The sequence below is a fragment of the Anser cygnoides genome, chromosome 3, assembly GCF_040182565.1.
Source record: "Anser cygnoides isolate HZ-2024a breed goose chromosome 3, Taihu_goose_T2T_genome, whole genome shotgun sequence".
NCBI classification, from domain to species: Eukaryota; Metazoa; Chordata; class Aves; order Anseriformes; family Anatidae; genus Anser; species Anser cygnoides.
Window position 1 is genome coordinate 98,690,520 of NC_089875.1, and position 15,613 is coordinate 98,706,132.

General features: G+C 42.8%; 1 protein-coding gene across 3 annotated transcripts in view; it reads left to right on the top strand.

Moving 5' to 3' along the window:
• Window positions 1–598: 598 nt before the first annotated feature.
• CSMD1 (CUB and Sushi multiple domains 1) overlaps window positions 599–15,613 on the top strand; it is a 1,150,295-nt gene continuing 1,135,280 nt past the window's right edge. For all 3 annotated transcript variants that reach the window (XM_048078081.2, XM_048078083.2, XM_048078082.2), the window contains exon 1: window positions 599–1,202. In XM_048078081.2, coding sequence (XP_047934038.1) covers window positions 911–1,202 — 292 coding nt within the window. In that variant the 5' untranslated portion in view covers window positions 599–910. The remainder of the gene's footprint in view (window positions 1,203–15,613) is intronic.

Sequence of the window (15,613 nt, forward strand, 5' to 3'; positions counted from 1 at the left end):
ACTGCCATGCACGGGGGTGTTTTTTGGGGATTTTGGTGGTGGCTTTTTTTTTTTTTTGAAAGATTAGTTAATGGCAGAAATTCCTCTTGGCAACAGGAACCACAGGGAATGGCAACGGAACGACAAAGAGCATTCCTCCAGGAGATGCTGGCTCCTCTCCTTCCCCTTGGGAAGAGCAGCTCACCCTGGGGAGCAGCTCAGAGGCACCCAGCAGGGCACGCTGGGGACCCGGCAGCCTTCCTCCCTCCCGGGGAGTCGCGCTGGCTGGGGATTCCCGCACGCAGCACCTGCAAACCCGCCCGGGGGTGGCTGCGGGCGGGGGACGAGGGACACCTGGGCGGCGGCGGGGACTCGGGGGGCTCCTTCATTCCCCTGGGGGCTCCTTCATCCCTCCGGGGGGCTCTCTGGGGGCGAGCATCGGCAGCCACCCGGGAGCCCTGCGGTGCCCGTGCCCGTGCGGGGCCGTGGCCGGGGCGAGCGGGAGAGGCGGCGGCAGCCCCCGGGGGGGTCCGTGGGGGCTGGCCGGCGGTGCGGGGCGGCTGCGGGCTCGGCTGCGCAGCGCCGTCCCCTTCCCCTCTCGGTGGGAAGTGATGGTTGAGTCCGGCGGCGGCGGCGGCGGCGGCTGCTGCTGCTGCTTCTCGTGTGGCTGGCAGGCTCTCCGCTGCGCTGCCTGCGCCGCTCTCGCCTCGATCCCTCCCTCTCCCCTCCTCCTCCTCCTCCTCCTCCTCTTCCTCGCACTCCCCGCAGCCCTCTCCCGCCGCCGCTCGCCCGGCTCTCCCCTCCGGCGGCCGTGGATGCCGCGCCGCCCGCCGCGCCTCCTCCCCAAGCCTCCCGTCCCCCGGGCGGCCGGCCGGCGGCGCCGGGGCTCCGCGGGTGCGGAGCGGCTCAGCCCCGGCGCGGAGCGGGACTGATGCTGGGAGCGGAGCGGAGCCAGCCGCCCGCGCAGTCCTGCAGGAGGCGTCGGGCGCTGCGCGGCGCTCGGGACCCGGAGCGCTCCTCTCCGCCTCTCCTCGCCCCGCCGGGGGGATTTGGCGCTGTCCTCAGCCCCGCCGCCGCTCGGAGGACGAGGGCGCAGCCGACAAGAGCCGCCGGGGGTTTTGGTGTGAGTGTGTGTGTGTGTGGAATAACTGCGGACATGACTGCGTGGAGGAAATTCAAGTCTCTGCTGGTTTTCTGCGCGGGGCTCCTCACTGCAGCTCAGGGTAAGACTGGGGTTTCTTGCATTAGGGTCTACACCGGATCCGCGCGGGCTGTGGTTACGGCACCGATTCGCCCCGCTAACCGCTCGCATGGGCTCTGCCCTCTCGCCCCCAAGGCTCCCCGAGCCGGGGCTCCCATCTCTCTGCCTCCCTCCCTCCGTCTCCCCGTGTCCGCCGGTGCTCCCCGAGGGCTCGGTTCCCGGCTGCCACCTCCCGCGGGGGGCACCGGCCCCGGCAGCCGGGCAGCGGCTGCCGCGGTGCCGGCGGGGGAGCCTCGGGCATCCAGCCCCCCCTGGGCAGCGCATCCAGCCCCCCCTGGGCAGCGCCGGAGTTTGGGAACACTTCGCTCTCCGCACACGCACCAACGGCACTCGCTGCCGTGCGAGGGACAGTCCCCGGGCTGGCAAGTTTGGCTCTCCCCGCCTCCCCTGCCTTCGCCGTGCTCGGGGGGAGTGGGTGGCCGCCGAGAGCCGCCCCCGCCTGCCTTCGGCCGGCTCCGCTCCCCGCAAGTCGCGGGGAGGTGTGGATGCGGGGGGCCGGGGTCCCCCTCTCCGTGCCCGAGGGATGGGGGCTCCTCGCAGCTCGGTGAGGTGGGGGGCGTCTCCCACCCCCGGCTGGGTTTCTCCTTAAAATCAATGGGGTGGGAGGGAGGAGAAACGAGGGGGGTGACGGTGGAGAATTGGGTTACACAACTTCGGTGCTGGCCTCAGCCCCACCACTTGCCTCATCGCTGGAGACAACAACTTGCCCATTATTCACTTCGCCTCTCGTTAGCCCCGTGCTTTTTTCGTGCTGGGAGAGGGATGCGAGTGCGTGTGTGCGGGAGCGAGGGAGGGAGGGAGAGAGGCAGGGAGGGAAGGAGGCTGGGAGGGAGGGAGGCTGCTCGCAGCCGAGCACCTGTCCCCGTTACAGCCTCTTCCCTCTCCCACCTCGCTCCCGGCTGTTCCTGCCTGCCTCCGGGAGGACGGGTCCCCTTGCGGTCTGTGCTGTGCGAGACTCCTTTAACCCTTCCAAGGCGCTTTGCATCGCTCCCACCATTTTATTTTTCCCATTTAAAAAAAAAAATAAAAATATTATTTCACTCGCCCTCTGCAGGGGGGAGGGAGGGGAGGAGGATGCAGGAGGGGAGGGGGGCGAGACCACCGCGGCCCGGGCTGCGGGGCGAGGCTGCCGGAGCCCCTTTCCCCCCCCCCCCTCCCCGGGGCCGGGCTCCCGGGGGGCCAGCGCTGCGGGGTGCCCCCCCTTTTTGGCAGCCGGGATCCGCAGGGAGAGGCGGTGGAAGGCCGGCCCGGGCTGCCGGCAGCCTGCCGGGAGCTGTGCCCGGTCCGGGGAAGCTGCTGCGGCTCCGCACCGCGCCTCTGCCCAAATCCTGGCGCTGCCTCGCTTGGCCAGACAGCGCCGCTCGGCTGCCCCCGGCCCTGCTCTGGTCGCGGGGGGGGGCTCAGCTCGGCTCTGCCCGGCTCGGTTCGGCTCGGCTCAGCTCTGCTCAGCTCAGCCCGGCTCAGCCCAGCTCCCCTTCTCTGAGCTACCCGCATCCCCTCTCCTCCCAACGGAGGGATGCTGCGCGGTGTCCTCGCCCTGCCCAAACTTCCAGCACCCGCCCCGCTGCCTCCCTCCGACCCCCCCCCGACCCCCCCGGAGCTGCACCCGGCCGCCCCCCGGCCCCGCCGGCTCCCGGGGCGGGCCGACACCCGCGGCTCATTTGTTAAATACACTGTGGCTGGTTCTGTCGTTTGACATTTAAGTGTTTTCTTTTCATGGCTGACAGCACATATGAAAAGCTGGAGGCTGGATCATGGTTATTCAGCGGAGATCCGACGTGTTTTGCTTACATACAAAGGCTTTGCCAGGAACACTCGGGCACTGCCTCTGATGCTGCTCTGCAGAATGTAATTATACCTCGCTTAATGTGGAGCAGCAACACACCTACTTAAAGGCTACAAACTGACTTAATATTGAAGTCAAACAACAGGTAGAAGGGGGAACCAGCGGGGACATTTGACATAATTCTTTCCCATTTACCTTCCCGGGCAATTGAGCACAGGTATCTATATTTAGTCAAATGTAATCCTGAGGCTAAAATTACATTTGTAGTTTTGAGAGTGAAAGAACTCCTTCCTTAGTAACGTGGAGAGCATGGGCTTTCAGGAGCACGTACAATTTTAATTAATATATCCCCAGAACTCTTCGTTTTACCTGCCCCTTGGTAATCAAGTAATTTGGTAGTCACTGTGACAGGAATTCACATCATTTTGAGTTTGTTTGGGCTTGTTATGATTAAAAAAAAAACACAATAACAACAACAACAAAACTTTGAATTTCTGGAGGTGTTGCCACACGCTTTCCCTTATCTTTCAGTAAAGAAGAGGTGGGCTGATTTTCACATTGTTGCTCATTATGAAAGAAAATGCAAGCCCTCTGTGGCTGTGCAATTGTCTGTAACTTTTAAAGGAAAAAAGAAAGGACGAAAATGAACATACGTCATCTTTCCTTGTGGTAGACTTGAGGTGCAGCTCTGTACATTTCTTTGGACTCGTTTGATCTGACTGAGGCATCTGAGTATTCTGGAAAACATTTGGGAGAACCTTCCCTGTCTACCGTGCTTTAAACATCAAGGGGAATTAGCACGCAGTCCTTCAAAGGAACCACTTGCCCAGAAACTACCCCATCAGAGCAATCACGCCTCAACAAGGCAGGCAGCACCGTGCTCAGCTCTGCATGTTAAGATGGGCATGTTTATAGAGCTATTTGCTAATTCTAATAGGCTATATCCTCACAAAAGCAAACATAAAAACATCTTGATTTACTTGAAACACATCTCTGCTTTTTTTTTTTTTGATTAAAAAAAAAAAACCAAACTGCTAGAGAAGAAATGGTAATTTAACCCAAAATCAGACTAGAATTCAAGATAAAAGATGAAAATGTCTTTATGCTGTGATCTGAGATCTGTGGACAATCTATTACCAGTGTAAAAATACAAATTGCGTAATTCTTTAAATCATCCCATTATATGTTTTGAAGATCATTTCCTGGACTTTTTAAGATAGCCAGATATAACACCTTCATCATCACCTAATTGCCTAAAAAAAAAAAAAAAAAAAAAAGGGAGGGGGGCATAAGCAGGCTTTTTTTTTTTTTATGGTACAACTTCAGAAGTATTATTCAGTTTAATGGAAATAGCAAAGGGAACACATTCCTGTTCTTAAATCAAATCCAGGCAGTGAAAGGACTCCTTCATCTATAGCTTAGCATTTTGTTGTTTTGAGGTTTTTTGTTTGCTTTTTTTTTGTTATTGTTGTTTTTTAGAAATAAAAACTAAAACATTTTATGCACCTTCTGTTTGCTGTTATCACTTTGTCAAAATAATTGCTGTGACTACATCATACAAAGTTCCCACTATGTTTAAGGCCTACTCTTGTTGAACTGTGAATGTTTCTCTCTTTTACAGTCATGTATTTTCTCTCTCTCCATAGCAGTGTTTCTCAAACTGTGAAGCTGGTCTCTCTAGAGAGGCTCCATTCTCTTTCAGAGAAGGCTAAAGCAATTCTAGGGAAAAAGAGCTGAAAAAAAAAAAAAAAAAAAGATCTTTTAAAGAACAGCAGAGCCAGGTGTTGGATACCCAACTGCAAAACAAAGTGTTTTGTGGATGCATTCCACACCCCACCTCCAGACCAATGGGGAAATGGCCATGGAAGGACAGAAAACAGAATAGCCAGCTCTGACCACATGATTAAGCTATAATACTCTAATGTTAAAAATTACTTACTTTCTGGTAATTTGTATCTTACCTGATTTTGCATTAAGATATGTCTATAATGTTCTTAACTCCATATGGGAAGTATGCAAAAACTGAATATAATATGGTGCAGAACATAGCAGTTCAACAAAGATTCCCCTAACAATCACTCCATACCTTTGAAGCCACCAATGAGATTTGAATTGGCACCACCACCCAGTACCAAGGTTCCCAGTTTCTCTGCAAGTGGAGCAGGATATTGGTGTGAGGAGCTGGTGACAGCCTACAAGGACATGCAGGCATGAGCACACATGAACTTCAGGATGTAGCAAAATCTGTGAGGACAAGTCAGCATCTTCTGCGATTTATAGATATGGGAAACATTATGTGGATTATGTCCTGTTTGTTTGTTTTACTTACTGTAATTCTCATGACCCTCTACAGAGACATGCAAGATTTTGATCAGGCTTTTTTTTTTTGGGGGGGGGGGGGGCAAGTGGATTTGAAGTTTTTTTTTTCCCTGCAGAATTCTTTTTCTATGCAAACATGGAATCTAGCTCTTCATCTCTTTATTACTCATTATATAATTGTATCATTACATATGCATTGATGTATGCAAATTTTTAAAAGACATCTACAGGTCTTCAGCCCCAGTACTATTTACAGTCATTAAAACTTCAGCCTCCCTGAATTAGAAACAATTTGAAACTTACACTTATCTGTGAATATTTTAAACAGAAAACAATGCATCCAATATTTACCATGCACCCTAGAAAGGCTGAAAAAAGGTGTAGGGACCACTGATTTCAACTTCTTGAAGCAATGCCATCCATATGCTGTCACATTAAACTTCCTCTTGCAACCTTTCCTCAGAGAAGTAACTGCTTAATAATGTGGCTGTATAATGCCTCCAATGACATTAAAGATACGATTTAATTCATTTTGCTCAATTCTGTATTGAGCCATCATGTCTCTTTGAACACGATAGCATTGTTGTGCAAGTAAACAGCTGCAGGTGTAAGATCTACCGCAGTATGGTGCTGGGTTCCCTGTAACCACCAGGGGCTGCAGTGTCGAAAGGGGAATTGCTGGTTTAAGTCTAGCAGTGAATTAATAGCATAAGTATTTGCCATGATTTCTTCTGAAATTCGAGTATACAACTGGATTTCAGTCAGGGTTCCCAAATAAGAAGCTAGTCTCTAGTTATCCATGTGATTGCAAAATTAGGGAGATTCAAATGAGCTAAATTGTATGTTCTTCCAATTTCTGCAGTGAGCAAAGAATGAGAATCATATGGAAATTCTCCTAATGGGTATGAATCAGTTTCTTTTACTTTACTTTTCTACGTCAGATGCAGTTTCCTTTAAACCATTTTTATCAACCAGTAACTTTTGAAACTGAGAAAAAATGCCATTAATGCCTGAGGAAAGCTGCGAGATCTTACTTTGTCCTCACACATCTTTATTCTGGTTAGATGAAAGATTTCATTCAACTATATGGCATTTCTATTGCATTCGAGAAAATCTACACTACATTTGTTATCAGCATTTCTCCATGGAATAACTGCTTAAACAAATTACTTGGATTATTGCTAGTGTTATATTGACACACAAAGGCAACATTCATCAGTTGCCTGCATTTAGTAATTGAACGGTAAATGGAAGCACGCATGCACTGAAAACTCTTACAAGAGTAATACTGCATCTTATTGCCAATAACAAGTATTACTTGCTAGGAGACAAACATTTTTTCTGCATTTCTTACTCATTAAAAAGAGAGAGAGAGAGAGAGAGAGAGGGAGAGAGAGAGAGGAAGAATAAGTTTCTTGCCATTTTTACCTGTTGGGCATATTCAGTTAAAAGAGCAGAGCAAGATTTAATCACTGTTATATTGCTTATGATTAACCAGAATTCCTCTTGATTAATCAGAGTATTATCAATGATTTGCTTTTAGCAAAAGATAAGCAAAAAAAAAAAAAAAATCACAATTCCTTGCAATTTAGTAATGTTCTAATTTCCAATATAACAATTAATCACAGTTTGCTACAGCTTTATAATTTTAGATTCTGCATTTTAACAATACATTAATGCATGTTCTGAAATAGTGATTCCTCCTCTTTCAGTTTAATTTTTTGAGTCATCAGTGTCAAGGAAAAGGTAACTATGCACAGTTGTGTGGCCCTATTCTACTGCAGTTGAAACTGAAATTTCTATTGACTTTGGCAGTATCTGAATTGGCCACTTGTGAAAATATTGCTACTCTGAATAAGACAAACACAGTAGATACTGTAGCAGAATAGTGGATCCAGATCCTGTTTAATGATTTCTTGTGACCAAGTACTTCTGACAGAGAATCCATGAAAATCCATGAAACACCAAAAAAAAAAAGGGGTGGTGGTGACAGGAATATATGAATCCAAGCAATCACCCCTGAAAATATTAAAGGGTTTATTTACTTAAAAAAGTAATTTGTTTTTAAACGATTATTTGTATCTCAAAGTATGGCTTTATGTGACCTCTGCCTTGCTTCCTCTTTTTTTTTTTTTTCTTTTCAATTTTTCCCCTTTTCCTTAAAGAAATTATGAAGGATGATATACAGAGAAACATAGTATCATTTTAGTCTTTGGATGTTTTATGTCTTTCCTACAGTATCCCATGGATACTGAAGTACAGAATCATGTTCCCTATTCATGTCTCCATTGTACAGTGGCTTTCCAAAAGAAATGTTTGCAGCACTGCAGCTGACAGAGGGTTGAATAAATAATAATGAATAAAACTATGTGTGCAGTGTTTGTTTTGCAAACTATTGCATAAAATATTGTCAGCGTTTTAACATTACCTTTTGCAGCACCTGCTTCATGCCCTATTCTAAGTTTCAAGGTGATAACTTTTTAATGCAATTTTTGCAAAACATGAAATATTTCTCATTTCTTTTCTGAAAGTTTTCCTTGTTTTTAATATAGACAGATATTTCAACACCTAGATTCAATTCCTTTATTGAAATGTTCTTACAGTTCGGTTGTTTCCACCAGGCTTTTGACATTTGTCGGAAAGCAAATCTGGGGCTAGAGATACATCTTTTCCTCATCCTATGATTTTCAGATCAAATGTAGCCAAGGTATAATACTTCATAAATCATTATTTTCTTCCTTTGACTTGTGTTACTCACAATATCGAGTTCACATGCAAAAACTAAGAGAACATGAACATTCAAACTTTTTTTGCCTACACTGCTGCTGAAACACCAGCAATGTGCAGTGCCTAAAGAGGCTGGCACCACAAACAAGGTGTTTTATTTTTTATATAGTGGTCCAGCAGTAGCTTGGGTTTAAAAGCACCTTCACTGTGCTTGCAATGTCTGTTGCTGAAACGGGTCAGGGAGATTGATTCTCTCTGCATAGTGTATCCAAAATATGTGAAAGAGAGCTTAGGTTTGCCTTTGAGCACTGTTCTTGAGGTAGAAGTTGCCTTTTAGGAGTGCACCAGGGCTCACTCTGATCTCATGGTGCATATAAAGTAGATGCCGAGGAATTTGGGATCCATACCAACCCAACAGCGTACAGCACAGCTGGAGGTGCAGGCAACATAGCAGCCATTTTGCCAGGGAACAAGCCACCAGATATTGCAGAAATATGTGTGAGTTCGGGGAACCTGAGTTGTACTGTACTTTAGAAAAAGAGTGCAGGTGACAGTGACAACAAGAAAACAGGGAAGAGTGATGCTTTTAATGTCATTACGTAAGAAAACAAGCAGCAAATAGGATCATTTTGACCCATTGTTTCTCTTTTTATTTGTCCTGATTGTAGAGATTCTTGCATAACGGTGAAGTTTTTGAAGGGGACATTTTAATAAAATTAAAACAAATGCAAAGAGTTTAACTTATTTTCAGACTAATTTTACATGCTTCCGGTCATGAAACAAATGGTCATGACAAATCACTCTATTCTCACTAATATCTGTGGGATATCAGTGCAGAATCCAACTGCTTCCAAGTGACTAAGTACACTATTTTAGCCTTGTCCCAGCAGCCAGATTCTGTATTGGTATCCTGCTGATGTTTCTTATAATACATGGATTGAGTCATACCAATCATTTTGTGGGGGGAAAAACCGTTTTATTTTTCACTTTTAGAACCTCAGTACAATCAAGCATTTGTTAATATCACAGTCTGTGACCCTCTATATTTGTAGACATTCCTCTTGAGAAATTAAATTGATTTTCTTTATCTTAGCTTGTAAATATCCTCAGCACACACCTTGACCCATTGTTTGCAGTGTCTCTCACGCTGAAGAATGTAGTGCTAATAGATTTTAAGAAGTCAACAGTGGCAGCAGTAGTACCATTTTGATCGTGGGCTGTACTCAACCATTTATACATTGTTTACATATGAAACCTTTATAGGGGAAGCTTTATCATGGTATTTATTTATAATACATGTTAATGCTGAATTTTTCCTTTTTTTTTCTTTTTTTTTTCTTTTTTTCCAGGTACATAAGGTTGTTAATTTGAAACAGATCTGACAGTCTGTAGAGATAACGCATTCTGCTACGCAGAACTAGTTGTGATCTAGTCCTCAGTTGGACAGTTTGGGGTGCCCATGCGTGACCTGATCCAAAGGCAGGGGAACTCACACGGATGCATGCGTGCAAACATGCTCATAAGCACACATGCACACACACAAAATTTATTAAACATAATGGTCTTTGAGTCTAGCTTTTGTTATAACCACACATCAAAGAGAGAACTTATATTAAAATATGGTTGCTAGAACAAATCTAATAATAACGGGAATACAAAAAAATTGAGCTCTTCGTTGCTATTATTAATATGAAATGTTATGCAAATAACATTTAATAACAGAATAACAGAATAACAAATAACAGAAACATTATTTACATTGAAGATACATGTTGCCTCACAATTTTTGACCTAGCTGAAGTATATCTCACTCCACTGGTTTTCAGTGGTTATATAATTTATTTGTTTCTGAGGAGAGATTAACCTTTAACTGCTTTCTTTAGCAACATTTAGTAAACAGACTGATAGCATGGAGATGATCTATGCAAACAGCAAAGAAGGATTTCTTCAACTCATGTTGCCATGACAATTTAGATTTTCCCTGTCAACTCTTGAGAAGCTCTGAAGTCATTTCTTTAAAGCAATGAATCAGGGAATATTTCGGAAAATGAAGTTGCTCTTTTTTTTTTAGTTTAATATCATTTAGCACAGTGAAGGGCCTGACCCAAAGGATTTGAAAATCTGCAAACAGGAACTATTGTAAAAAATATAACATCATGAAAACCTCTCCATGGATCTCAGTTGATTTACACCAGTAGAGAAGCTTACTTCAGATGCATTATTGAGTGATTTACATTTCATTTATTAGCTATGTGATAATAATAAATAGTCATCATAGAAACAATAACAGATGATGAAGAGTGGAGAAGCCAGCTTATAGTTGTTGTTTTGATCTTCATGACAATATATTATCTTGCAGCTATTTTGAAGAAATTAGATTATAAAGGGATTATAGAACAAAGGAGGACTAATCATTTTATTTCTTTTACAGTTCCAATTATAAAATTAGTTCAATGAATGAGGAACAGAATCAACAGGCCACATACCTAAAATGCTATCAAAGATACTTGCCACATAAAATATATTACTAACCTTTTGATTTATTTCACAGAAATAAATTGTTTTGAAAATATGTAAAACTAGTCCAAATTACTTTAATTTGCTTCTCGTGGAAATAAATTATTGTCTTACAGAGGTACTTCATAGGTTGATGTTAGCCGTGAGGGAAGCATGGTAAAAGAAATGAAGATAAAGTGAAGTGCTGTTTCCACTGGGAAAATAAGTTTCTCTGTATATAAGACAAGAAAAGTAGCTCAGTAATAGTTTTCTTTTTAAAAGGTTCATGGCAGATGACGGCTACTGAGTTGGTGTAGTTTGTTTACTGCTTTTGCAATGGCTTTGAGATGAGTCATATCACATTAGAAGGAAAATTGAGAGCTGTTTTTGTCAAAGTGAATTCAGTTTTCCTCTTTTTCTTTTTTTCTTTTTTTTTATATATATAACCAAATCATTAGTTCTTTTTAAACAGAAATGCTTAATTGTTTGTTTTAGTGTTGATTCTCATTGTGTCCATAAATCCAAGTTCCCTTTTCTAGGAATTGTATATCTAGGTCTTTAATTTCTGTATACCAGATAAGGTGAGATAGGGTCTCCATTTAGTTAGCCTCATGCGTCGTCTTTAAAGTACAAGCCATTTTATTGTCAAGCTAATTTGGACCACAATAATTTCAAACATGGTTGTTTTTTTCCAAGTCTTTCTATCCCCTTGCATTCAGAGAGGGAGTTCACTGAATAAGGACTATAAGATGGGACCTCAAGAGTTCATGGTGTAGAGAAATCTTTATTTCTATCTTATTTCCTTATTGGCTTTATCACTGTACTTTACTGGTAATGCATCTCAGTGTACCCTCAGTGTTAAAGTAAAGTGGTGCTTACTTATATGAATATTTGTTAAAGAAACAGACTTCTGGATGGCATATACTTACGATACATCACATCATACCCATTCATCATGAAAAGCAATCCTCTTCCAAAATATCTGATGGAAGAAGAGATCCATTTGTTGAATAAAAGAACATGTACATATGTAACCATAAAAGCACCTGTCTGAGCTCATTTCACCTGCAAAACAAGTTGCATGTAAATTTCAAGGGAACTGGAAAGGGAGCAGAAGGTAATGTTTATTGTCAAGCATCTAGATTTTCAGATATCTTTATTTTTTATTTTCACTTTATTTTCATGAGTGCCAAGCATCTGAAGTTCCCACTGGCTTAAGAGACAACTGCAGATCTCAGCACTTCTGAACCTGAAGGAATTTGTTCTGTACTTAATTTTATACTTGAGAATCACCATAATCTGAACGTAATGTGGTGCTGTGAAAAAGAATTAATATACAGCAGTTTACACTGTATATATGTGTACAGCAGTGTACAACTTCTGTTATCTTCCAAGTAGTATCTGAATTAAATAAAGTTTCTAAGTCTAGAGTCATTTTTGTTTGTTTGTTTGTTTTGTTGTTGTAATTGAGTCTTCCTAAAGGGAAGTTGTGGTTTGTTTTTCTTTAAAACTGTTGTACTTAAGCATTTCTGTATTTAAAAAGCCGCCTGGATCTGATGTACCCAGGAACAAAATGTTTGTGATTGCAGAGCAAACATTAAAAGCAGCACCAAATCAAATTTTGGAGTGAAGCCAACTCATAGACTATTGGCTATATTGGTTAATGGAGGCTGTTGTGCTGGCCCCAAATTAAAAACAATCAGTTTCACCTCCACTTTATTACCTATGCGAGTATTCATCATTTTTACGCTCATCCCAAATTGATGGTAACTAATTGCAGTTCTTAGGGGCTCCATTTATCTTTCTAAGAAGCAGACCATTCGTAAGGGGTGATGCAGTACTTTACAGCTCTGGTGGAAAAAAGTCTCCCCAGTTTTAGTGCTTTAGGATAGGCACCAAATTCCATTTCGTATTATCATGCATCTCTCTGCAGACCGTATTTGCAGGATGGATAGGTTTGTGCAAATGTTTTGAATGTGCGTTGTCACACAGCACCGGTACATTCAGATAGTTTTGCAAAGCAGAAGCATTTTGTGCGACAGTCTCAACAGCAGCCTGCTTCGCAGAGTTACTCAGTGACACTGCTGTTGTCTACGTACTACCCAAAAAGAGCGATGTCCATGGGGATCATGTCCCCTAGGGGGAAAAAATCAATTAAAAAAGAAACTACTCTTTGCCACTGGAAACATAATGTACTGTTCACTGTGAGGAAATAAGCTATGGTGGTGACAGTGACTGTGTCAGGTGAGGGATGGGCATTCAGCACAGAGGACAGCATGGGCAGCTGATGGAAATCGCTGTAGTATTTCATTGACACACTCTCCAATAACACCACTGAGGAAGATAAGCTATCTCAAAAAAGAAGTTACATGTGAAAAAGTGTGACAGCATGTAATGGGGATTTCAGTCAGGATTATTTTATTTTTTTTTAAATCAATCCTTACTCTTGTCATTTGCTGTCTTCCACTCAATTGTTTTTTAGGATATTTTACCTACAATTATATTTATTCCTTAAATGAGTGTTCATTATGTGTATACTGTAATCACAGTTAGTTTGTTTTATAGTAAATCCTAGCATATAGGACCTCATCACACAAAGTATTGTATGAGCATAGAGGAAGAGAAACAGACATTTACAGCATTGTGAATCGAACCTTAACTCTGAAGAATGTTGTTTCCAGCATGACCAAATTCAAGCAAAAGAATTCTTCTAAGTTTCAAATTCTTCTTAAATTAGTGGTCACAGTGACTGTCTTTTCTTCTGAAATTTAGCCCACCGCAGCTTCACGCCAGGCATGGCAGTCCAGTTGCTGAGCTGGCACACAGGCTTTACACTGACATGCTGATAATATTGGCACTGGCACTGGCACTGGCACTGTCAGATTTGCAACATTAAATACTATTTGTCATTTGCTTCCTCTTACTGTTTCTTTAAAAATTTCCGTCTGCAGACCTTATCCTTCTTATTTCTGTCATTCTGTAGTGTGAGACCCAGGCTTTGTTATGCTTCTAAGTGGCTGTTCAACATTCTCAGAGAGAAAAGCACCCAGGGTCTCATCTGTGATGACCTGTGCACTGTGAGCAACCAGTACAGAGGCTGAACATGGGTACAGGGCACTCTTAGTCCTGAAGAACTAAGTCAGAGACATAAAATGTGCCCAGATTTTGTGCAAGTCCCATGAATTTGGTTACGTTTCAGTCATTTTTTTTTTTTGTTAAGTGTCAGTATTTAAAAATGCATAAAGTGTCACATCACATCAGACCAGAATATCCCGTGTCTGACAATGCCCATTAGCAAATGCACAGAAAAACTTGCAGGAAACATGATATATAGACAGCTTTATATTTTAGCAGCCTCTGGCCAGTTTAGGGAAGTCTTAGCCAGAGGTTGCATCTATGTTCAACATCCATCAACAAAATTAACCTTCACAAATCTGTTCTTGAACCTATTCATAATTCAGAATAACACAGTATTTTCTGACGATCTGCTTTACAACTTAATTCCTGCTGTGTGGAAAAGCACTGCATTTTGCTTGTTTCGAAGCTTCTACCTCCTCATTTCCCTGAGCACTTCCAGCTCTTTAGAAATGCTTCACCCTGCATAGAGCTTTGTGTCTGATAGATAGGAAGGGTTGACTTGAATCTGTAAATTACATACTTTTCCCAAGTACACCTAAAAATTCCATATGGACACTTATGGTAATTAACTCCAAGTAATACTGATATATGATTCCCAAATGCATTTTTCATATTTTTTAATGATCATAGTGTTGTACTCAATGCTGCTGATGCACTTAAAAAATAGCTTGTATTTTGTTATAAACAGCCACTTCCGTCTATCCCACTATCTCATTACCTACTTTTCATTCTCATCAGTGATTTTGATTACTTGCTTTCCAATAAATAGTAAAGACAGTACACTGTGACCATCTGAATGACAATGATGTTCAACATTTTGCCCTGTGAGAGATTTCTGGAGTGACAGAAGAGAAAATGCTTAGAAAATTAAGTCCTGGTAAGGACTTAATACAGCAAACCAGTTGATTAGTGATCTGCTCTCTCACTGACACCAACTTCCATGGAGTGTGTTAGTAGCTCATCAGCAGTTTAAAGTACACTGTATAGCAACTTTATATTGCATTAATACATGCCATAATTTGCCCCTGTGTGGTCAGCCAGCCCAAGTCATTGGACCTATCACTTGTTACACGTCATACCTTGACAATGTTTTCTTTCCTACGACAATAAGAAGTAAAAAGTCTGGTAAAAACTGGTGGGAGTTGTGACAAAGTATAATGATGGGATCTGGTGGAGGATTTGATTTCTGAGGAAACTAGGTAATGCAATGGACTGGCTGTCTTTGGAAAACACCACAAAATCCCTGTTGGAAAAGGTTTGGGAAAATGACCATTGTACTGAGAACCCTGAAACCATGTCATCTTTCTAAATTAACCAATTTTCATCCTCCTACCCCCAGACCCGTATTTAGAACAAATTTCCAAAATTAAAAAATAACATTGAATATTTTGCTCCTAGATATAGGATAATCACTCTTTTAAAAACAATATACTGTGATCTCCAATCCATAGGTTTCTGGTTTTACTTTCATGATGGAAACTTTGTCACTGTGTGAAAGAAAATTGTTTCACTTGCTTTCTAGTACAGCAGCCTTCCTACAAACATTTAAAGTGGCTCCGAATGGATTACACATAGTCTGCCCTTCCCCTTTATTCTGCCTCCACCTCTTCTTAGCAACATATGTAGAAAAGCCTAGCATGTAATAAAACCAAAACAAAGCAACACAAATACATATGTTTTAAAAAAGTTAAGTGACCATTCTGAACAGTAACATGAGACAGAAGAAACCAGATTCTCATTAATGTTAGCAAATCTCCCATGACTGTTCTTGCTCCTTCTTTCTGAAAGGCTCTATCTAATTTTCATAGCAGAAATTTCTGAATATTTCCTGATAGAGTCTATTTGGAAAAGGAAAGCATCAATTACTCCTGGCCTGTGAAAACAAAATAATTGCTTAGCTTTTGAGA